Source organism: Pelobates fuscus, chromosome 6 (genome assembly GCF_036172605.1).
Source record: "Pelobates fuscus isolate aPelFus1 chromosome 6, aPelFus1.pri, whole genome shotgun sequence".
NCBI classification, from domain to species: domain Eukaryota; kingdom Metazoa; phylum Chordata; class Amphibia; order Anura; family Pelobatidae; genus Pelobates; species Pelobates fuscus.
In genome coordinates, this window is record NC_086322.1 from 59074985 (window position 1) to 59099502 (window position 24518).

At 40.5% G+C, this 24518-nt stretch overlaps 1 protein-coding gene across 1 annotated transcript; it reads right to left on the reverse strand.

Moving 5' to 3' along the window:
• LOC134566055 (uncharacterized) lies at positions 1-22761 on the reverse strand. The gene is made up of 5 exons (XM_063425767.1): positions 22673-22761; positions 20666-21073; positions 17599-17712; positions 16427-16539; positions 1-277 (listed from the first exon to the last, which is right to left on the reverse strand). The coding sequence occupies exons 1-5, from the start codon at positions 22722-22724 to the stop codon at positions 197-199; spliced, it is 768 nt and encodes a 255-aa protein (XP_063281837.1). The 5' UTR covers positions 22725-22761; the 3' UTR covers positions 1-196.
• Positions 22762-24518: the final 1757 nt, after the last annotated feature.

The following is a 24518-nucleotide window of genomic DNA, read 5'->3' on the forward strand; positions in this document are numbered from 1 at the left end:
TCCCCACCACTGAGGACTTCCACATGCAATGAATGGATCTATAAGTAAAATGTGATGAGAAACTATGTATATGGAACAGAACAATTCCACATGTTATTCACATCCACGCACCCAACTCTGAGCAGAATTTAGTATTAAGTATCAATGCCATTGTTCCGTGGGTTTAGCATTCCCTGGAGATGTTTACAAGTTGGTTTCACTGGGTACATGTCTCAGAAGTATCCGGGGGATTTTTCATTGCGAAATAGTCACATGATTCATAGAGTGTTGAAATAGCCTGTAACAAAAATTACAAATAAGAAAAGGAAGACATAGGGAAGCCAGCAAAGACTATGTGCTATATATACTTAATTATTAATGAAATGTATTGTTTCAGTTATTAACTGCTTCCTAGCTGAGTTGTATTCCTACGTTTCTCTTTGTTAGTAAGAAGAAAATTTATCGTATTTACTATACATTTTTTCCACCCATTTGTTTACGCAAATGGCAACTGAATACACTTTCACTATCGCCAGAACACGTTTCGCCACTTACATATCGGGCTTCATCAGCTGGGCAATTGGTAGTGAGGCAGTGAGTCACTAGCAATTGCCCAGCTGATGAAGCCCTTTTTGTAAGTGGTGAAACGCATTCTGGCGATAGTGCGAGTGTATTAATTTGCCATTTGTTTTTATATTCTCTAAATAAATATATTTTTTATATATTTTTAATATATACTTGGCACCTTATTCCTGCTACTACTAAAAAAGGGAGTGTGGTCCCTAATCACACACTGCGTCTTTATAGAGCCTAATATTGGCTCAACCCTTGTGAGTATTCACATGTCAAATATTTTGGAATCTCTGTACATTACGTTACTACTATGTCCGTGTTTTTTCTGAGTTTTTATCCAGGACCTACTATGGGATTATATCATAAAGTGGGGAAGGGTCCCCCTTATGGGGCCCCAAGCAGTTACCACTAGAGCTATGTGTTTACTGTTTAGTTCATGAAAGCGTGAGTGTTCAATCGTATTACATAATTGTTATATACTGTTACACACTATTGTATATATTTTTAATGTTTTAAAGGTAAAAGCTTCCTTTATAATTCAAAGAGATGTTTTTTTGCAACTCATGTAAAGACATTTTGTTAACTGATAACAAGTGCTAGACTGTATTTATGGTTTGTGGTTTATTGATGGGATGTGTATGAGAGGATAACACATCACAGTGTGATAGCAGCTAAAAAGTTAAACACTTGGTATTCACATTTAAGTAAGAATTTAAAATAAGCACTAGTACACATTATTATTTTTGTTTTGCTCTAAACAAGTCTGTATAATTTCCTGTCCTGTAGGACTGTCATCGGTTAGCAGCAACAGGGGGTGGAATCTGACACTTTTAAAGTAATGTTGTTTCTAACACTGTAGGTTTATGATGTTGAACAGGGTTTTATGTCTAATTAGGTCAGGGGTTAAGTGGGCAGAGCCCAAAAAATCAGAGTCAAATTTTGGGGGTTGATTCTAGCCTCCCATAATCTTTAAGCCCCCCCAACTGCCTCGGTATGTGGTTCGCAGCTATTTAATGCCCTTAACACCAGGATTCGTACCGCATACGGAGGTGATTTAAATGTTCCTAATATCGCCATAATAACTATGATTGTGTCGATATTGCTATTTCTGGATGCCTCATGACTGACATGCCTGTTATCCTCGGACAGCCACGAAACCTCCATTACAAGTTGTACATGCTACAATCTCACTGATAGCAGTATGTACAACCTGTTATGGGACAGTCACAGTCCTGAGGCTGTCCAGTAACAGGCTTAAGAAATTGTCACAACCATAGGACTGCTTACTACAGCCCCTTGCAGCAGTCCTATGGTATGATTGACAGCTGATTCCTGGCTGCTGCAGTGCGTGCTGGGATTGGCTGTCAAGTGGCTACTGTTGGACAACCTCAAAAGGAGGCAGTACAGCAGCAGTCCGTGATTGGAACTGACCAATAACTCTGGGTGCCAATCATATGAATGACCTGCCTTAACTGTCAGTTAAGACATGTCATTACTTTGATTGACTCCCACCGTGACCAGTCAACCCGAGGGTCAATCTACTAAACTGTTTAGATAGGGTTAACATTAGGGATTCAGTTAGAGTTACAGGTTACAGGTAAGGTTAGGGCAAGGTTTACAATTAAGGCTCTGGTTGGCGTTAAGGGAGGGTTATAAATAGTGTCAAAGTGTGATATTGGTCAGTATGGTGGCACAGATAGTGGTTCTACCAAATAGTGTATATGGAAAGCAAGGAGAGAAACATGTCAAAATTAGGGCACGTCCATAATGACCCTATAAATTGCCCCCATACTGGCAAAGATATACATATGGGACATTGTTGTACTCTGCGGCAGTAGCAGAATACTTATCAGGGTCTTAACAGTAGTGGGACATACATATTATATTAAATAAATCCTGAAAAACACGTTTTTGGAAAATCCACAAAAAATAAAATATACCCAGAAGTTTTGGCTGGGTTGGTGGTGAAATTGTTAAATGAAAACTGTCAGTATACCAATAGTTAGATACCTTAGATGCACTAGTTGTGTAGAAGTTGTTATGAGCAAAACTTTGAAAAAGCATTTTAAAAAAAATAAATAAAATTGTTCATAACTAGTCTTGTGTTAAGTATACAAATAGAATATCCGAAAAACAGCCCTAATCATTCTTTACAGAATGGAATATATTATGTTTGAGTACACTTATAAAGGGGAAGTGTTAAATTACAGTGTAACAAACACATAGAAAAAAAATTGTCAAAAAGGCCTCTGTCACAAAAAGACAACATTTGGGAAAATGGGTTAAACTTTACCTGGCAAAACTGGCTATATGTATACTTAACAAAATTATGAATATTGCAAAAAAAAAGGGACAATAATTGGAAAAAAAAGTTATTTTTCACAGTTCTGTAATTGGTGTACACAGAGTGGAGCTCAATTGAACATAATGCATTATTTTTTTTAAGTAACAGGCCAAAAGGAATGAATGAAAACTGTTTAAAAATTAAAAATTGGGCTCATGGAACTGTACGTTTAACAGTCATCAAATCCAAAATGGCTACTCAGGTTTATATTTTTTTGTAAAAAATTGATACCGCATTGTATTCAACAAGGGTATTTAGACACTTCTCGTGTGAGCATTTTATCATCAACATCTGAAAAACATTTCTTATATTTTTAAAGGATTTTGAGTTTTTTACATGCAACACATTTACCACTTGTTTTTTACAGTGAATTTTGTAATCTTCCTGTGGGCCAAAACAAAAATGAACAACACCCAGTTTGCGTTCTGTTGCATCTGCTGAGTAAAGCAACATCTTTATTTAAGGCTGGTCAGTTGTTGGGTCAAATTAAATACCTGCCTATTTCAAATTCAGAGAAAACATATCATATTGATTGATTTGCAAAAGAAGACAGTCTGGACAATTTTGCATACATAGAATTTAGAATTTTTACACATAGCTGTTCCATTACTACTTTCTGCCGAGTTTAGTCAAATTTTAATTTTTATACAAAATGCATTTTTCATAAGTAAAATAGTGAAGACACTAATAAAGAAATACTCCAATATTCCATTGTGCAACCTCCCCCAGAGTATAGTAATTCCCCTCATATAACCAAAAACTTACTTTTTTAGGAAAGCATGTCAATTAAACTGTGAACAGCTTTCCCTCCCCGCACCCGGATTCCTCTCCTGAAACTGTCATCAAAACAAAACACTAAGCCCTCAATGAATACTATCCTAGCAACCTACTTTTCTACCCTGCCCTTACCTTTTGTGTCACTATACCCCACGCCCTCTAGCATGTAAGCTCAATCCCTCTGTCCCTGTGTGTCAAACGCGTCTGGTTACAAATACGTGTCTGTTAGTCCACCCACTGTACAGCGCTACAGCACTTGTTGGCGCTTTATAAATAATAATATTAATACTGGAACTGCAGGGAATTGTAGGGTCAACTAGCAGAGTTATTCCCTAAAGTCAGAATTCGAGGTGAATTCCCAGTGAAGTTAAAATTAAAGGAACACTACTGATGTGGGATTATTTAAAAAACCTTATTGTATTTGTATTCAATTATTGCACTAACTCCATTTTAACTTTATACTGTGACAATCCTCCATTTTGTCCTCATAACCTAACTTGTTCATTTTAAAATCACCTTACATGACAGAATTTCCCAGCACATCTAATACAATAGAACAAAGACTGTATTTTCTATAAAGATATGATTAACACAGGAATTGCTGACTTTTCCTTAGATTTGCAACAAAGTATAATTTGAAGGCCATGCGAACACAGTAGTAATGAAATGTTCTATTCATAAGAGACCTTGCACCTGGCCACGAGGCCTGAGATCACCGACCGTGTAAAATGACGCTCAAGACCCCTTGTCCCCCACCCGTGTCCAGAACAATCCCACCTCTTGGTGGGTGGACACGGGATTAACCACTTAGTCTTTTGAGCCAATTAATAATATTGATAGGTGGACACTAATCCCGACACTTGACAATTAATCCAATTAATGATGTTTATTTACTGATATTCTAATAAGCAATGATGACGTAAAATGTCTCTTAAAAGGACCTGCGTGTCCGCTTTTTAATCACTTGCCAATAAATTTTCTCGAAGTTATTTTAACCTGAACCTTGTGTGTCAGACTTAATTACTTCAGCGTATATACGCAATTTATTTTATTGATTTGGACAGGAACAGATAGACATTTAAACATTTTGGTTTACTGCTAAAAAGTACCATAACAACTTGGCTGCCCAACGTGGGGCACCGGGCTATGTCTGGCCGGTGAGCCGTCCTAAGGAAGACGCTGTTGGACGGAGGAATCCAGGGGGAAGGAAGGGAGATTGATCACCTCCAGATACACGGTAGAGACTTCTGCAGAGCCACCGGTACGTTCCGGCCCCTTTGATTGACCCGTCCACGTGTCTGTGACTGCTTCCCGGGAGGACATCAAAGACAGGTAATATCTTGCCCGGTGTCTCGTTACTCATTTGTTTACCTGCATTTTAGTCTATCTGTTGCCTGGGTGTGTTTGAATTGTGTTTGAATTGTTTGCCTGTTTCCCCATTTTGAGATAAAGGGGGGGTGGACCTGCAGGGGATTTGCCTGGGGTTCTGTCTTGCTTGTTTTCCCCTTTTTGGGATAAAGGGGGGTGGACCTGAGGGGATTTGCCTGGGTCTTCTGTTTTGTCTGTTTATCTGTTTGTATTTTGCCCCTTTTGGGATAAAGGGGGGGTGGACCCGAGGGGATTTGCCTGGGTCTTCTGTTGCCTGTTTTACTCCTTTTAGGAACCACGGTGCCGTGGTTGTAGGGAAAAAGGGGGGTTGACCTGTGGATGCGTTCCTGGGGGTCTTCTTTGCCTGTTTACCTCTTTTAGGAGCCTCGTGGCTGTGGCTGTAAGGAAAAAGGGGATTGTTGGAACTGTGGATTTTGTGTAGACTCATAATTTCCTGTGATCCTTCTCGTGACACTCTGAGAGCTTAGCTAGCCTCATTGTGCACGTGGTAACCCACAGTTTCGAGTACTGGGGCTAGTGGAATTCCAATTTTGGTAACCACTGTCCCGAGTACCGAGGCTGGGGGGATTCCAGTTTTGGTAAACCTCAGCTTCGGCTGGGGGGATTCCAGTTTTCTCTTGGTAACCGCCGCCCTGAGCGCTGGGGGCTGGTGGAATTCCAGTTTTTCTGTTTATTTGTGGTAGTGAGACTCGTAAGTGGGTTTTATAGGGGCACTACGGGGTTGAGGGAGGTGACTTTGGAGTAAGCACATGAGTAAAGGAAAGGAATTACTGTTGATTTCATTTGAACTGTGATGCATACACTGTATTTCAACTGTATTGTTGTCTTGTTTGTTTAATGAGGAGTCTCATGTACTCCTGTGTCTGTCTCTAAGGATTTTTCCTTGCCTTTCATCTTTTCTACACTTTCTATATTATTATACTATCCACTCCCATTCCTCTTAAAAGAGAAGTGATTGGTCACACACTTCTCACCTCGCTCCAATCCGTGTCTACCACCCCGGGTAGGCGGATTAAGTGACTAGTCTACGTTTTGGGAAGACGCACCTGAGAAAGTCCCAAGATTCTCGGGTGGCAGTCGAGCATTGTAGACGTTCTTGTTCAAATTTCCCTCTCTCTCTCTCTATATCTAGGACGCTGGTATAGGGGTAAAGGGACTATGGGACAGGATTTAGATAAGCCCAGCAAGGGCTGGTTAGCATGTGATTTGGTAGAGAACAGAGAGGGTGAAGAGATGGTTAAAGGTGTTGAAAAGATTGCAAAAGTATGTAAAATTGCTGTACCGACATGTGGGAGATTGCAACCAGAAAGTTGGCGCAAGTTACTAGCAGAAATGAAAGGCAAGCTTACAGATAATGGTTTATTAAAGACTGCTGAAGCATGGTACAGAGTAGCGAAGGCTATTCAGTTAGAAGGTTGGGTTGAGGAAGAAGTAAATCACAAAGGTGTAAAATTGTTTGTGTATCATAAAAATTGTGTTGCTGGGGTTTACCCTCAGCCAGCGCCCCAAAATGGCGCCCAGGGGATGTCCGTCCCCAAGGTTCAGTCAGCCATAGGTGATAGCCAGCTGACTATGTTCCCCACTCCCGATCCTCCCGAATACCATCCCATCACCTCCCCTGTCTGCCCGGTCCTGAATTCTGATGGATCTTTCTTTACCCCTTCCCTTTCTCTAACGGTCCCATCATCCTCAGCCATCCCCACGCTTCCTTCCATGCCTAATCCTAACATCCCATCTGCCGCCTCCTCCCTGCAATCCCTCTCTATGGTTAATCCCCTTCCATCAGCACCCATCCAGCTAACTACCCCTCCCTCCCGTGCTACGACTCCTCTTTCTGCATCCATCCCTACTAATCCTGTCCTGTCTCCTCCGATAACCAGCTCCGCCCCAGTCCAATATCCTACCTCCTTAACCGTACCTACCCACCCTACTCTTTTGCCCTCCCCTGCCTGGCCCTACCCCTTCCCATATCCCATGGCCCTGCCCTACCCCGGTTACCCTCCCTTTCCCCAAGCCACTCCCCAGGTTCCGGTCATGCCCAGTCCGGCCCAATCTACCCCGGAAGTGCCCATATCAAATATGGCCGCCACTCCTTCCCTTAATCCTGAAGCAACTCCTTTCCCCGCCTCCAATATGGCGGCTCCCAGTTCAGCCCTGATGCCAGTAATTCCCGGCGACTACCTGTCCCCAGGTTACGACTCGCTAGCCACCCCTGCATCTGGGGCTCATTCCCAGCCACCGACCCTTTCACCTCACGCGGGACCTGCACCGCGTAGAAGAGTCAATATCATAGAATTCGATGATGACGAGATGGACAGGGTGTCCCATGTCTCATCGGAACTTGCTGCGGGAGCCCCATCTCATCGTTCTATCGATGATCCCTTCGGCCACAAGGGTCGGGGAGAACAGGCCCCTCCTAAATATGTAGCTTTTAACCCCACTCAAGCTAGTGCTCTGATGAAATCACTCCCGGACCCAGAAAAGCAGCCTATGCCCTTCTACCGAGGGATAGTTCAAATTCAAAAGACTTATTCCGCCGCATGGCGTGATTTATTGAGCATTTGTGCTATTAAAGCAGGGGATGCATATTGGCCAAGTATGGCCCGACACCTCAGTACAGATCAGCTCAACAGCGATGTTGATTACCCCTCTGGAGTAACTTTTTGCACCCAATTAAAAGAATGGGCTAAGGACAAACTTGCAGATCAGGCTGCTGGCCTTACTGATGTTATTCAAGATAAAGGAGAATCAGTGGAAAGGTTTCATGCAAGACTGTATCAAATGTTTACAGATTTGGGGTTTGATCTTACTGACAAAATTCATTCACAAATGCTGTCAGGTGCGTTTGTCCAAGGTGTTAAGGACTCTATACGCAAGGGAATCATTGCTGCACGCCCTGAATATAAGGTTGTTCCCCTGGACACCCTACTTTTAGTTGCTAGAGGTTTGGAATCCGCTCAGACCCCAAGAAGATCCACTTCAGCGCCTCTCATGGTATCCCGCTCCACCCCAGTCCCAAAAGGTACTAGACCGGAGGAGGGGGGACATTGTTTTAATTGTGGAGCCAAGGGGCACTTTAGAAGTGACTGCCCAGAACCTAAAAAGGAGCCAAGGGAGCCCAGAAAGCCCTCCAAACCTGCCCCAGCTCCCAAAGCCACCAAACAGGTTCCGATAATTGAGGAACCAGATGATTAGGAAATTGGCAAGCCTGTGTCTGCAACCCCTGTTATGGCAGTGTCTACAGGGGATAAGGGGGGGCCACTTGCCACAGTGACTTTGCCCATTGAAGGCCACCCTACCACATTTCTAGTTGACACAGGTGCAGCCCGTAGTGTTCTGCGAGAACAAGACCTGCCAGACCCATCCTTTCTGTCAAATATTGACGTCTCTTGTGTTGGAGTGGATGGCCAGCCAAGACATAGCCCTTTAACAACTCCATTACGAGTTGGCTCTAGCCTGCTTGCTCGCTTTGTGGTATCCTCCACATGCCCAATTAACCTATTAGGTGCTGATGTTCTTTCACGCCTGCAAGCATCCATCACCTTTACCCCGGATGGGCAGGTAGAAATGTCCACACCTCTATCTGAATCAGACACCTCAGCCTTGTGCTCCTTGCCTCTAATGCTGCATTTAGAAAAGCCCCGTGAGAAAGCAGCAGAATTAAGGTCCAATTTCCCAGAGGCATTAAAAACACAGGTGCCCGCCAAGTTATGGTCCTCAGGCCCAGAGGACATAGGTCACCTAAATGTTCCCCCTGTGGTGGTAAAGCTTATTCCAGGGGCTAAATTACCAAGAAAACCACAATATCCATTAAAACCAGCACAGGCTGCTGCCATTTCTACCCACATCAAGGCACTCTTGGAGAAGGGTGCCCTAGTGAAATGCAAATCTGAATGCAACACCCCATTATTCCCTGTGAAAAAGAAAACTCCAAAAGGTGAGCCAGAGAAGTACAGGATGGTTCAGGATCTCCGTGCTGTTAATGAAGCTACCGTCCTGGACACCCCTCTTGTACCAAATCCCCATACTCTGCTCTCTGGAGTCCCACCATCTGCAAAATTTTTCACAGTCATTGACCTAGCAAATGCCTTTTTCAGTGTTCCACTGGACCCATCCTGCCAATACCTGTTTGCTTTCACCCATGAGATGCAACAGTATACCTGGACTGTCATGCCCCAAGGGGCACAAAATTCACCAAGTCAGTTTGCAAAGGCCATGGCCACCATCCTTGACCCATGGCAAGCCGAGCACCCAGAAGTTGTTCTGCTTCAGTATGTGGATGATTTGCTGCTCTGTGGAGATGATATACCCACTACTGAAAAGTGCTCAATTAGCCTGCTTTGTTATTTGGCAGAACAAGGATGCAAAGCTTCACTCATCAAGCTACAGTTCTGCCAACCCTCAGTAATTTTCCTTGGACATTGCCTATCTCAAGGTACCAGACATCTTACCCGGGACCGGGTAAGAGCCGTACTGGATATTCCAACTCCAAGAACCTCAAAATCTCTCCATGCCTTCCTAGGCCTCATTTCCTACTGCAGAGCATGGATCCCAGAAGCCTCCCTGCTCATGCAACCCCTCTATGACGCACTTAAGTCTGACCCTTTCTGTTTAACTAATGAAGCTCTGGACAATTTCAATGCTCTCAAACGTGCCATTGCTTCTGCTCCTGCCTTGGGCCTACCTGATTACTCCAAACCTTTCAAATTATTTGTCTCTGAAAGACAAGGCCACGCAACAGGAGTTCTCACCCAAACTAATGACTTAAGAGGCCGCCAGAGGCCTATTGGATATTTCTCATGTCAACTGGACATTGTGGCCAGAGGGACTCCTTCCTGTCTCAGGGCTGTTTTTGCTGCAAGAGAGCTCATAGAAAGAACCTCAGACCTGGTCCTTGGCCACCCCCTGGTTGTTTTGGCCCCTCATGACATTTCTGCCATCATCAACCAAGTCCAGCTCAAGCACGTGTCTCCAGCCAGACACCTACGCCTCCAGTGCCATCTTCTTCTACCTGACAACATTTCCATCCAAAGATGTCAAGTTCTTAACCCATCCACTCTTCTTCCACTCCCTGAGGGGGGTATCTATTATGGATTTATCACAGATGAAACCTACATTTACCTGCTTTGTGGATGTATCAAGAAAGTCATGCATCCACATTTGACATTTTATGAAGGTGAAAAGCCTCTCTGTGAAGGCCCAGATCACGCCTTCTGTACCATGTGGTACAAACCAGACATTACTCCCGAGCCTTGCTATGAAGATGAGCTCTACCATTGGACTGATGTTAAGCTCACTGCTCAAGATTTCTATTGTGACTCTGAAGGCAATAGCATGGTCTTGGTCCAACTACCTCAACAACTTATCTACCTCTACCGCCATTGGGATACTGCTATCCCACATATTCCTGTTACCAAATTGAAGACAAGGTCATGGAATGACCTTGGGCCCATGGCAAAGCTATGGGCCACCATGGATGAAGAACAGCTACAGGAAAATGGTATTGTCAAATACCCAACAACTGACCTTCTGGAAGCATGGCCGCGCCACTTCCTAGAAAAGGAATTCCAAGATCTGGTCATAGTGAATGATTATGACCCCGAAACACCTCATGACTGTTTTGAACAGATGAAAATGGAGACAGTACACCTACCAACTGTGCATGAGAATCCATTACAAGATCCAGATTTTACCCTGTTTGTGGACGGCTCAAGATATGCTGATGAAGAAGGAAGATATCATACAGGATATGCCGTAACCACAACAGACGAAGTTATCAAATCATCATCTTTACCGCCAGCAATGTCTGCGCAAGAAGCCGAATTACAGGCTCTGACTTCAGCATGCAAAATTTCCGAAGGAAAACGTGCCAACATCTATACAGATTCAAGATATGCTCTGGGTGTGGCACATGACTTCGGCCTAATTTGGAAGACAAGAGGATTTCTTACCACCGCCGGTACACCAGTCAAACATAGTACTGCAATTAAGGAGCTAATGGATGCCCTCCTACTCCCTGAAGAAGTGGCCGTTTTGAAGGTAAAGGCCCATGGGAAACTGGATACAAATGAAGCAAAGGGCAACCATTTGGCTGATCAGGCTGCTAAGCTAGCAGCCAGGGATCTGCAGGAAGTGGATGAAGAAGTGTCCGGACAAGAAGAAGAAGAAGAAGAAGTCCCTATTTTTGCTCTGCAAACTCTTCCTACTGATTTGCGAATTTTGCGGGAACAGCAAGCTGCAGTCACTCCTGAAGAAACCCAAAAATGGAAAAATAAAGGAGCTGTCCAAAAGGACGGAGTATATTACAACAACTTCAAATTTTGCCTTCCAAAAAATTTATATCCAGCAGTTGTCCAATGGGCACATGGGCCTGCACACCTGTCAAAGGAATTGATGGCCGCCCTCATACAGAAGTATTATGAAGCACCCGGAATCACAACATTGATCAGCAGCTTCTGTAAGGCCTGTGTTATTTGTGCAAAATGCAATCCAGGAAGACCAATCAAGGTGCCTGCAAAACACCTGGCAAAGCCCATGTACCCCTTCCAGCGAATTCAAATTGACCACATCCAAATGCCCAAGAGTGGGCCCCATGAATATGCACTAGTCATAGTGGACATGTTCTCAGGGTGGCCAGAGGCCTACCCAGTGGCCAATATCACTGCAAAGACAACCGCAAGACGCCTACTTACAGAGATAGTATGTAGATTTGGACTCCCAGAAGTCATTGAAAGTGATCAAGGCCCAGCCTTCACAGCAACAGTGACTAAAGAAATTTGGACTGCTCTAGGGGTGACCCTAGCCTTCCACACCCCTTACCACCCACAAAGTAGTGGTAAAGTAGAGCGCATGAATGGCACTCTAAAAGCCAGAATGTTAAAAATGTCGCAAGAAACAAAGATGCCCTGGCCAGAAAGCCTGTCAATAGCTTTATTCAGTGTTAGGCACACACCTAGAGGGAAGCATTCACTGTCCCCATATGAGATTCTATTTGGGACAGCACCCAGACTAGGTTGTTATTATCCGCAGCAGTTACAGCTCCAATCAGATGTTTTAGTAGATTATGTAACTGAACTTACAAGTGCCTTGAACAAAATACATGCCCAAGTTTTCTCTTCAATTCCAGATCCCGATTTGGATACAGGTACCCATAACCTGCTTCCCGGAGATTGGGTTCTGGTCAAGAAGTTCGTGCGGAAAAATACCCTGGAACCAAGATTTGACGGTCCATTCCAAGTTCTCCTGATTACCGCAACCTCCGTCAAACTGGCCGGCAGGCCAAATTGGATCCACGCTTCCCACTGCAAGAAATCTCCAGCCCCTGAGGAAGCAGATACCGCACAAGCATGTACCTCTGGTACACCTTCTCCTTAATCAGCCTTATAAAGGCCCAACAAGTAGCCATCACCAAAGATATTAGTGGGTATACCTTCTGGTACAATTCATCATGCACCCATGTGGCTACTTATACCTTTGACTATTGTGATATTGTAGAATGCCCGTTCCCCACATCACAAATCCAGAGTATTTACAGAGATATCCCTCATTCAAAAGATCCATATGTTTGTGTAGTTGACAAGCAATGGGGGCACAATTGTAATCATTGGGGGGCGGCGGGATGGAATGCCGGGCCTGCCTGGGGTTACAAGCCAAAAAGTGCCTTATCTAAAGTAGATGATCAAGGTAGATCCCTTCTCCAGAGAATGACTTTAAGAAAGCCTGGGGGGGGTACACCAATGAAATTAATCCTTAACATTGAGCATCCAAGCCCAACGGATGCAGACCAGTATGTGATGGGAATGTATTGGAAAAAGGGTTCCTACCGTAAATTAGGGCATTTCTTCTTAAAAGATATGTGCAACTCTTCCGAGTGGCAAGGGGCCACCCATATGGTCCCTAACCCATTAAAACCTCATATCCAGACCTTTCAAGACATGATGGCCATTGCTAACCCCACCTTTGAAGATACCATGGCCGCTGAAACAGGTTTTAATGATGTAAATTTATGGTTAGAATGGATGAAATATAATGCTAATAAGCATAATAAGACTGCATGCTATGTGTGTGGTGGTGCCCGGCCTCACCTGGGCACTGTACCTCTAATCCTGCCAGTAGATATAGAGGAATGTGTTTTAAGCCTTTTTGCCTATCACTATGATTTTAACAGGTCCATATGTATTGCATGGACAAAGGAGTATCCTCTCCTAACCAAGGATGTCAAACCCCCAGATGGTATTACCGTGTATAAAGGTAATTACACTTGTTATGCTAATTATGATGGAATTGGTAGATTCTTGGGTAACTTCTCTAAGGGATATTGTGCTACCTACAGGAGTGTCTCTATGGACTTGTTGCAGTTTCACACCAGGTCATTAGGGGATATCTACTGGTTGTGTGGGGATTTACAGCTGAGATCCAGAATGGACAAGGAGTGGTGGGGGGAGTGTACTTTGGCTAAAGCTATTATGCCTATACATATCATCTCTGACACACACCTCAACACCCATGAGTCCAGACACACTAAGGTTAAGCGTGACGCCCCAGTAAAAGGAAGTTTTGATCCTCATGTCTATATTGATGCCATTGGGGTGCCTAGGGGGGTGCCCAATGAATTTAAAGCAAGAGATGAAGTTGCTGCAGGATTTGAATCACTTTTTGCCATAGTTACCACAAACAAGAATTTAAATTGGATAAATTACATTTATTATAATCAACAGCGCTTTGTTAATTATACCAGAGACGCCCTCCAGGGATTGGCCGAACAATTGCAGGCCACATCCCAAATGGCTTTCCAGAATAGAATGGCCCTAGATATGATCTTAGCCGAAAAAGGAGGAGTTTGTAAAATTTTGCCCGACACCTTGACATGTTGTACCTATATCCCAGAAAACACAGGCCCTAATGGTAAAGTTACATTAGCCATAGAGAAATTAAATGACCTGTCTATAGAGTTGAAAAGGAATTCTGGGATACAAGATCCCTGGGAAAGATGGTTTGGCTGGATGACGGGATGGCAAAAGGCTTTAATGCATATTGGTATGGCTATACTAATTTTTCTTTTTCTCTTTGCTCTTCTCTTTTGTTGTATTCTCCCATGTCTGAGAAAATCCCTCCTGAAGACTGTTGACCAAGCGGCACCCACTTTCACCCATCTCGAAGTTGATGACCAAGAGCTCCAAGACATCAACTCACCCTGTCTGCCGCTGCAAACAATCCCTTTTGTTGATAAAGTGCAGGAATTCTAGGAAGGGACTAGCTCAGGGACAGCATCTGTCAGTGAATGGTAAAGGCCCCATGTGGAGAAGTGGTGGGTTAGCTGCCATGGGATACCCTTGGGTGTGAAGTGTTCGAGAGCCATACTGACGGATGAGTTAGCCTATTAGGGTCAGATCTAGGGACAGCCTTGCACTTTGCATTAACACCTAGCTAGCGGCCACGGGGTTTCTGTGCCTTTGGGTTAACACGTCTTCCTGGTACTAACTTAATAAAGTTTTATCTCTTAGAATCTAACATTTCATAGGGGGGACTGATGTGGGATTATTTAAAAAACCTTATTGTATTTGTATTCAATTATTGCACTAACTCCATTTTAACTTTATACTGTGACAATCCTCCATTTTGTCCTCATAACCTAACTTGTTCATTTTAAAATCACCTTACATGACAGAATTTCCCAGCACATCTAATACAATAGAACAAAGACTGTATTTTCTATAAAGATATGATTAACACAGGAATTGCTGACTTTTCCTTAGATTTGCAACAAAGTATAATTTGAAGGCCATGCGAACACAGTAGTAATGAAATGTTCTATTCATAAGAGACCTTGCACCTGGCCACGAGGCCTGAGATCACCGACCGTGTAAAATGACGCTCAAGACCCCTTGTCCCCCACCCGTGTCCAGAACAATCCCACCTCTTGGTGGGTGGACACGGGATTAACCACTTAGTCTTTTGAGCCAATTAATAATATTGATAGGTGGACACTAATCCCGACACTTGACAATTAATCCAATTAATGATGTTTATTTACTGATATTCTAATAAGCAATGATGACGTAAAATGTCTCTTAAAAGGACCTGCGTGTCCGCTTTTTAATCACTTGCCAATAAATTTTCTCGAAGTTATTTTAACCTGAACCTTGTGTGTCAGACTTAATTACTTCAGCGTATATACGCAATTTATTTTATTGATTTGGACAGGAACAGATAGACATTTAAACATTTTGGTTTACTGCTAAAAAGTACCATAACACTATAGTCACCTAAATAACTTTAGCTAAATAAAGCAGTTTTAGTGTATAGATCATTCCCCTGCAAGTTCACTGCTCAATTCACTGTCATTTAGGAGTTAAATCACTTTGTTTCTGTTTATGCAGCCCTAGACACACCTCCCCTGGCTATGATTGACAGAGCCTGCATGAAAAAAAACTGGTTTCACTTTCAAACAGATGTAATTTACCTAAAATAATTGTATCTCAATCTCTAAATTGAACTTTAATCACATACAGGAGGCTCTTGCAGGGTCTAGCAAGCTATTAACATAGCAGGGGATAAGAAAACCTTAATTAAACAGAACTTGCAATAAAGAAAGCCTAAATAGGACTCTCTTTACAGGAAGTGTTTATGGAAGGCTGTGCAAGTCACATGCAGGGAGGTGTGACTAGGGTTCATAAACAAAGGTATTTAACTCCTAAATGGCAGAGGATTGAGCAGTGAGGCTGCAGGGGCATGTTCTATACACCAAAACTGCTTCATTAAGCTAAAGTTGTTCAGGTGACTATAGTGTCCCTTTAAAGTCTACATAGTCAAATTGGAAAATCAACTATACTTTTAGCTACTCTAGTCTAAAATTTGAAATTCGCTTTGAATTGAATTCTTCCTTTAGTAAATAACCCTGGTAAAGTTATTTTAATGGACTGATTTTCTGAACACATGTCGACTTTGAGATGGAATAACAGGCTAAAATGTCAAATTACCCCTATTATTGCATTCTAATTGCTAAAAGAGACCCACCCGAATGTCACATGAGCCTTGCCATTAGCTTATGTTTAATACTTTTTTGTATACATATTACTGTTTTATTGTGAAATTTTAGTTAACGATGTGTCTTACTACTTCTACTTTAAACCCCCAAATTTTATTCATCTACATGCCCTTCCTACTTCAGTAACCCACATAGATACCTTGACCCACATAAATATATATTCCCTTAATTCGTTCTGCGATACATTTAACTTGCATTCTAGTAATATTATTGATCTGGATCAAACTTTGACACATATCATAGGTATTATGACATGTGCTTCTGCAAAAAAATATTGAAATTTGTATAACATGTTCAAAGTAGTGTTTAACAATTACCCATTGGACAGAGTTTGATGATGATGAGCTATGCTCGTCAGCGTCATTCATATCTGGATTCAGCTGATTTAGTTCAATTGACTCTCTCTTGCTCAATTCTAAAGCATGAATTCCTTGAAATAAAAGGTAAAATCAATGATCGATTAAATCATAACAATATTATGTTTAAATCTAACATGTAACTGGCATGTAATAAACCATCTGGAAACAAAATATCTGTACAGTATATATTTTTCACTATTTAGCAGACTGCTGGCAAACTTAACACTCCAAAAAAATAATTTCGCAAAAGTTTTGAGTAATATAAATTTATGATGCATTTTTATATTTAAAATGGTTAACCAGGAAGAATAGAATGCATTAATATTTCTCTAATCTTCAAGTTTCTCCTGAGATTCTCATGCAAAACAATCTTGTTACACGGTTAAGCATCTAAAGCAGGGGTCCTCAAACTCCGGCCCCCTAGATGTTGCTGAACTACAACTCCCATGATTGTCTGGCTATCTATGTAATTCAAAGGATCATGGGAGTTGTAGTTCAGCAACATCTGGAGGGCCGCAGTTTGAGGACCCTTGATCTAAAGGGACACTACATCTTAATATAGTAGTTTTGGTAAATAGGTTTTGCCTCTTTTTTATCTGGCAATGCTAAACAATGTTGTTTATCAGAAAACGCAGTGCTTACATTTGGCTAAAAACATCCCCTTATTGGCTGTTAGACATTTTTCAAAAGTATACTTTAATTTTATGGTTGTGAGTGGGGTGTGTGGCCAGAAGCGATGTTGTTCGGAGTACTTTTAGTTGACTTACGAATAACATATTGTGCAACAATTTTTCGAACAAGAACAATGTATCTTATTTACACATATTGATTTCTAAACACATGTATTGTAGTTTACAAAAACATTAATGTTTAGTATTATTTCTGTGGAGCTCTGTTATACAGTCAAACACAAAGAATATGAAGCTTCTAGAAAAACAGATACATTAGGAAAGAAACGAGGTTTAGAATTTTTTATTATCAAACTACATATCTCACAAGTTTACGTACATTTACGTACATATATATAACATACTATAAATATTTGCGTACATATATGTAATACTGAAACATGGAGTAATTGAATAAACACCATACTATAAATACACTACACACACTTACACTATACTCACTTTCTTTCTTCCTTCTTTGGAACAGAATATATCCAATCAGTATTATGACAGGGATTAGGGCAATTCCAGCACAAGAGGCATATTTAGATGTATCAGATGTATTTTGTGAATTACCTATAATGATAAATAATATCAATGATAACACAGAAATGCTCATTATAGAAAGTGCATTATACTGTATTGTTACATAATATTAGTCTGAAAAATACTTAATTTCATTAAATTCAACCTTTCACATTCCTCTGTCTCTGCAGATGATCCAAAAGAAGATGAAATACCAAATGTAATAATCTGAAGCATTCTTTTATGACGTTTGGTTGAAGCTCCTTCATAATTTTCTTTTTTTTTCTTCATATCATTAGGGTATGTGTGTATTAACTATCATTCAACAATATCTAAAATTGTGCTTTTTAAGAGTAAAATAATGCGCAAGTGGCTTTTATCGTTATTCCATGGCTTTTTCATAAACGTGGTAGAGATTTGCACAAAGTTAATTTTGGGAACTCAACTGGTTAGAAACAATGGATCAAGGAAAAAGGCAATGTGCAGCAGATGTTTTACTGGGGTACGCAGGGTTTATTTAGCATAATAATGCCATCAGGCCAAAATGGGCAAGAAGTCCTTGGCCGTACTTTTAGAGGTAATGATGAACAGTCACAGAGGGAATTTGTACCAAGATGTACTCCTTGACTCGGCCCTTAGCACATCATCTCACACTTTCTTTTAGCCCCGAGCGTACCGAAATGATTTCCTGACATCATATTGCATATGCTGAAAACTAGGTTAATGCACACACCTCCTGCTCTGTATATTTTTACAAAAACTTCAGCAAATGTTTACTGAGTGAATATTTTACCACGCAACGTGAGCGCTGGTAATTACTTTTAACTTATGGGAATACACATTGTTTTTAAATCAAAACACAAAGAGGACTTACTGAAATCACTGCTCTATATAAAAATTACTATAAAAATTAGAAACAGGCAGTAACATTCCTTCAGTTCCAGTGATGACCTGAGTAAGGGTCTGATCACACTGTATGGGTGATATATAGCCTGCAATGTAGTACAGATGGGTAATTTTAGCCAAGCAGTTGTGCTAACTATATGTACACATTATGTGAAAACATGTATACTTTTTACATTCTGATGGTATTTCCGGTAAGTTGTAAATTTTGAGAATTGCTACAAATGCCATCAGGTTCCCTACAAATCCCAAGCAAGTTGCCCGTCCATTTTATTTTGGGACACCTACTGTATTTGACAAATACATTTTTTTCAATGTGTACTAATATTTCAGATCCTGCCTAAAACATAAAAAAAATAAGTGATAAACTCTAAAACGTTAAAATTGTTGTAAGGCTAAAGCTTCGAAATAACAGGAGAATTACTTGATTCAAGAAAAATTGATAAACTTGATTAAAATAAAATCCAACTTTTGTGTTTACTAGATGAAATGAGTATGCACATTTGAGTTAAATTCAATAACGAATTAAAGATCATTTGGACTTGGATCATTTGGCTGATTAATGGAATGACTAATGTTTAATGTTTGTCTAAATGCATTTTTTAATTCTGGGGTATATGCAGGGATTTCAAGCTGGCCCCACCTTAGGTGATCGAAAGCTAATATATTTTTTCTGTAAGACCACCGAATCATTTTGTTTTTTTAACTTTGACAATGTTTATAAAGATTTTTATAAGGGGGGTACAGAAGGAAAAAAAGGGGGGGGGGGATACCGTTTCGACAGTTCAATTCCTAATAATTATTTTAACATTAATTAAATTAATTTCGCTACTTTTAGATCATCCTAATGGTAAAGAATGAGGAGTGAAAAGACAGTTTTTGGGGGCCTCTGCTAAAGCAGGCCACGATCATAAGAGAAATTAGTGAATTCTGATTCTGTAATTAGGGTTCTTGGAGACAACCTGAATATTTGCTTTTATTTTTTTTTGTATTACTGAAAGCTAATAGATACATCTCGAGTCCTATTCATTTATAGTAGTTTAAGGATTGTTAGGTAGATTATTTATTTACCTGCTGATATCTATGTAAATACATTAATATATATTTTTAGGAATTGCTAAGATTAAGATGAATTATGCTCCAACTCAGTTCATTTGTTTTTAATTTGTTATCAATATAGTGATTTTTGGCCTTATAAATAACTGCTCAACATTTGAAATTGATAAATAGAGACTGTTTAATATTAGGACATGTAAAAAGGATTTGGGGGTAATACATTACCTGCTGATAGCTAGCTAAATTATTTTATATTTTTGAACAATACATTCTTAATTTAAACAAATACATTTACAGATATATTAATTGCAATTTTATTGCTGCAGAACTCTGAAAATACACTGATAAAATAAAAAGGTGAACTCCTAGATGGGTTATATTGTGGCAAAGAATGAAGACCGTGAGATGTATTATGGTCCCATCTGTACATTTTCCTATCGCCATTAATATTTCCACTAATTGCCCTTGTTCATTAAACAAAATATATATATATATATATATATATATATATATATATATATATATTTCTGTTAATCAGTTTATCCAATGAAATGTTTATACCGAAGTAACTTGCAAACGGGAACATATTTACTGTATGGCTGTCAGATAACGTTCTTCTACTGTAAATAATCAGGCAAACACAGTAAAGGGGTTATATTAATTCTAATGGGCTTTTTGAGCAGGGAAAAAAATATGTGGGACACTTGATACATTAAACTCTGTTACCAAAATCATATATATAAAAAGCAATACAGGTAACAACTGCATCGTTTATGCAAATATGCAAAATCCTTTCTTCGCAACAGTGTCTGCAATTCTGTTCTGAGAATTCTGAGTGTGTTCTGTTAGACATGAAGGCCTATATTGTTATACTGTCCATAGCCCTATGGAGCCCTAACATGTAAAACTTGCAGTAAACCTGCTCTGACATTTCATCCTATATATAAGTATTAAAAGATATATGTATTTCTAGAGCAAAGGCGTAGAAATGTTGCTGAATTTCCAAGTATTTTTAGGTATATATTTCTAACACAGGTATCCTTACCAGTATTGTCAGTATTGTTTAATGTATTGATACCTAATTCAGTGCCATTTCCTCTTCCATGCTGAAGTTTTGGAATTTCAATATTGATCTCACAGAAGTAAATTCCTTTGTCTCTCACTGTGACGGAGTCAATCCGTAGCTCTGCTTTACCGTTAGATACATAATAAGTACTCCCATTGTGATTCCTTTGTGTAACGTTGCATGTATCATTTCCTTTCCATAGAACAGATGCTAAAAGTGTTTTATTTTCCTCTTCTGTTGATGATATGTTAGATATTCTCCATTCCACTCTGATCTGCTTCGCTGTATGATCAGGATCCCAGGTACAGTTTATAACAGCGCTCTGTCCTTCCAGTAACACTAAACGCTTTGGAGACTGAGTTACATTTAGAGCATCACAAGAAAATACTGTCAAAACAAAGACATTTGTAATAATAAAACTGATGTTAAAGAGAGGCATGCAAAAGAAATCTTACAAAAACGTAATTGCATTCATTATCTTTATTTTGCATATCTATTTACGTTAAATATACAATGGGGTTTCCCATCCTGAAAATATTCTTCCATCAAGTACCACAGTGTAAAGGGATGAAGGGCTTATGTACATATAGGACAGTGATCTGCGATATTAGTGAGGTTAGGACTTGCCAATGTGGGGTGTTTCAACAGAAGTCGAGCTCAGCATATTATGGCCATGTAATGACTAAATCACGAAATTTCAGCTACTAAGGTGAGAACATCCTCAGCTTCACCTTCGAGATAGCTCGGACAGATCGAGAATGACTCGATCTGTGAATTCATTTGGTGGATGAAGTTCTTCATAGATATTATACAGATTCTAAAGTATCAGACATTAATGTGATATCCACAGCGTTACATTTGCTAACATACACTTTGTAAAGATAGGCCTAATACATCCACAATTTAGCTATCTTCTTCACCAACAAAAGGTTAAACCACAAAATATGGGTGATCACGTAGATAGACAACCTATACAAAACAGGGCCAGAACCATAGATAATTTTATGCTGAAAAAGAAGTGCAGGTAGGTGGACAGTCTTATTGGTCACCTACCTTCACCTTCTTTAACAGTAAATGAGTAAAGTTATATCTTGGATGAACTCAGCAGGAGAATAAACGAAACACATAATAAGCTAAAACCATAATTTCAGAGGGTGTTTTATGCAGTGTTTATGGCACGCTGCCTGTTTTATATGTGAGGGTAATTCATTACCTATCTTATGCTCTTAGAGAGAAAAACAGTATTTACTGTTCCTATGGCAAAATCAAAATGTGGAAGAGTTCCTGCCATGTCCAGTTGCTGAGTCCCCTTGGGTAAATACCCAGTTTGCAGACTGCTAAGAAGTCTTTATCCATTAATCATACACTCAGGAGTGAGCCTGGTGCATTGTCCCATGAAAAGAGTGTAAAGTGTATATAAGAGTGTAAAGTTTATATTCGTAATGGAACATTTACATTAATTAAATATCACCAGGAACACCCCACTGATCTCTGCGGTAATCACTCTAAATTTAGCAGTCTTGCTTTCAGTTGTCCAGTTTTCTTTTCAAATGTAACAAAAATAAACTTTGAACATGCACTAATAAAATGATCAATTATTTTAACAACAGACAGAAATATATGTTTAAAATTTTGAAGCAAAACACGTCCAAAAATGGTAGAAAACAAAATCTAATTACAAAGATTATTTGTAGGAATCAGATTGTTTTATAGAGTGGGAGAAAGTTAAAGTCACCAGGATTCCACTCTTCATTATCTCTTCCATGACAAGGGGTTAGGTCATCTACAAAAGGGTTGCAGTTTAACCCCTTAAGGACCAAACTTCTGGAATAAAAGGGAATCATGACATGTCACACATGTCATGTGTCCTTAAGGGGTTAAGAGAAATCAACTAAACATTGTAATTTAAAAAAACACATAGAAATACAAGTCTATAGTAAACAATATATATTATCTGCAATGAACTATGTACAAAGTGTAACTTACCTTCACCATAGACATGAAGTACAAAGAGGATTATGCCAGGTTTCCTTGTCATTATTACTGGATAAACATACTGTCACTGTGAGTGTCAGTACATGAGTGTGCAGGAAACAAAAACATCAAATGAGATATATGCATGTCCCCATTCAGACACTTCCTGTTCTGGTTCGTCATTGCATCCTACAGTTGTAGCCCTAAGATTTCACAGAAATCACAGTTTCATCTTACTACTAATACCATTTTCTGAATTTCTCTTAAGGCAACATTAATGTATACCATGAGGGGCTCTCAGACTCCTACTGATCATGCTATCTAAAGTGTGACATTCATACAATGGGGGAGAAATGTAAACGTAATGTGGCAAGAAAAAATGTGCACTTGCTGCACAATATGTATAAATTTATTGATGGAATAAAATAGCAACAGCTGTGCCAAAAGAAAAGAAAACAAGATTAATTATCAAAAAGGACGGGTTTGCAGACTATCGGAGCTGGTCAGCCTAATGTCAAGCGCCTCAAGCTTGCTGACCACCTGCCTTGACAGCTACCATCACAAGAGTGTAGCACTCTCACACTAATACTTGAGCTGTGCTGCCTAGAGGCACTAGAGAACAAAAGCAGGGCAAGACTCTGCCCCATCGAAATCATGACTGTTGGGAGGCCTGGAATAATTTTACTACTTACAGTGGGATAGTGCCCTCGTGGCACATGGACTCCTTCCTGGCACCATAACCACTACAGTGCACTGTAGCAGTTATGGTAGTTGGACTGCCTCTTTAATCATAACGTCAAGGGGCGCTTGACTTTAGATTGACAGTGGGCAACCCTGCCCTTTTTCCTATTTGTAGGTGGGATTTATAGGTCTCAGGACAAATAGAAGAGTTAGATAATCTACAAGTTGAGGAAATAGCTAAAATGACAATTAAGGGGGAAGTTATCATCATGGGTGAATTTAATCTTCCTGATGTGAACTGGAAAACCAAAATAGCTGCTTGTGCCAGGAGCACACATATTCTAAACTCTCTACTGGGATTGTCTCTAAAACAAGTCGTTGAGGAGTCAACTCGTAAAGAGGCCATTCTAGATTTAGTGTTAACAAATGGAGATTTGGTATCAGATATTACTGTAGGTGAAAGTTTAGGATCCAGTGATCATCATTCAGTGTGATTTAATGTAAGAACAGTGACCGAGTCACACCACACTGTGATGTAATTCCAGTAAAATACAAGTTTAGCAGGCTAAGATTGCCACAAGGCATATGTATGTATATGTGTTTGTAGTACACGTAGCTAAGATACTGTTATCACTGTACTGACCAGGTGCAGGAATGTAAGAACTGGAATTACGCGTCCCTCTCCTTTGTATCAGATGAGCCACGTGGTTAGACCGGATGGATGAGTTTAGACTCTATTTATTAAATAGGTTAAGGGTATGTGTGGGTGTAGTTAATTGTGGGAGGAGCTACAGTGCTATATAAGGAATGTACTCTATGTATTCAGTACTCAGACTTTGCTGTATTTTGGTGACGCTAGTCCCTCTGAGTCCCGATCGGTGATCCAATAAAGAATCTCTTCCTTCCTGAAGAAACCTGTGTCCATCTCTCTGTGCTTGGCTTCCGTCAGTTTCTCCGGTATCATTTGGTGCATTGGCCGGGAAGCTCATCGTTCAACGGTAGCTGAGAGGCAGAGGCGTGAGACGGTCTATCTTTGCCCACGTTCTCTACGGCTGCACCCCTGAACTTCTGCGTGGACCTCCCTTCGTCTCGGCGCCACTGGTCTGTTGTCCAGGAGATCATCGGCCTCTACGTGAGAAGTGCTGGGGTGTCCCCGTCGATGAGTGTGAACTCAGGT

Excerpts from the sequence above, each read along its gene's own strand:
- LOC134566055 (XM_063425767.1), bottom strand. The coding sequence starts at position 22,724 with ATGACAAGGAAACCTGGCATAATCCTCTTTGTACTTCATGTCTATGGT. Across the intron at positions 17,713-20,665 it reads AAACAATACTGACAATACTG|GTAATTCACAAAATACATCT; the intron begins GTAAGGATACCT and ends TTATCATTATAG. Across the intron at positions 16,540-17,598 it reads CCAAAGAAGGAAGAAAGAAA|GAATTCATGCTTTAGAATTG; the intron begins GTGAGTATAGTG and ends TTTTATTTCAAG.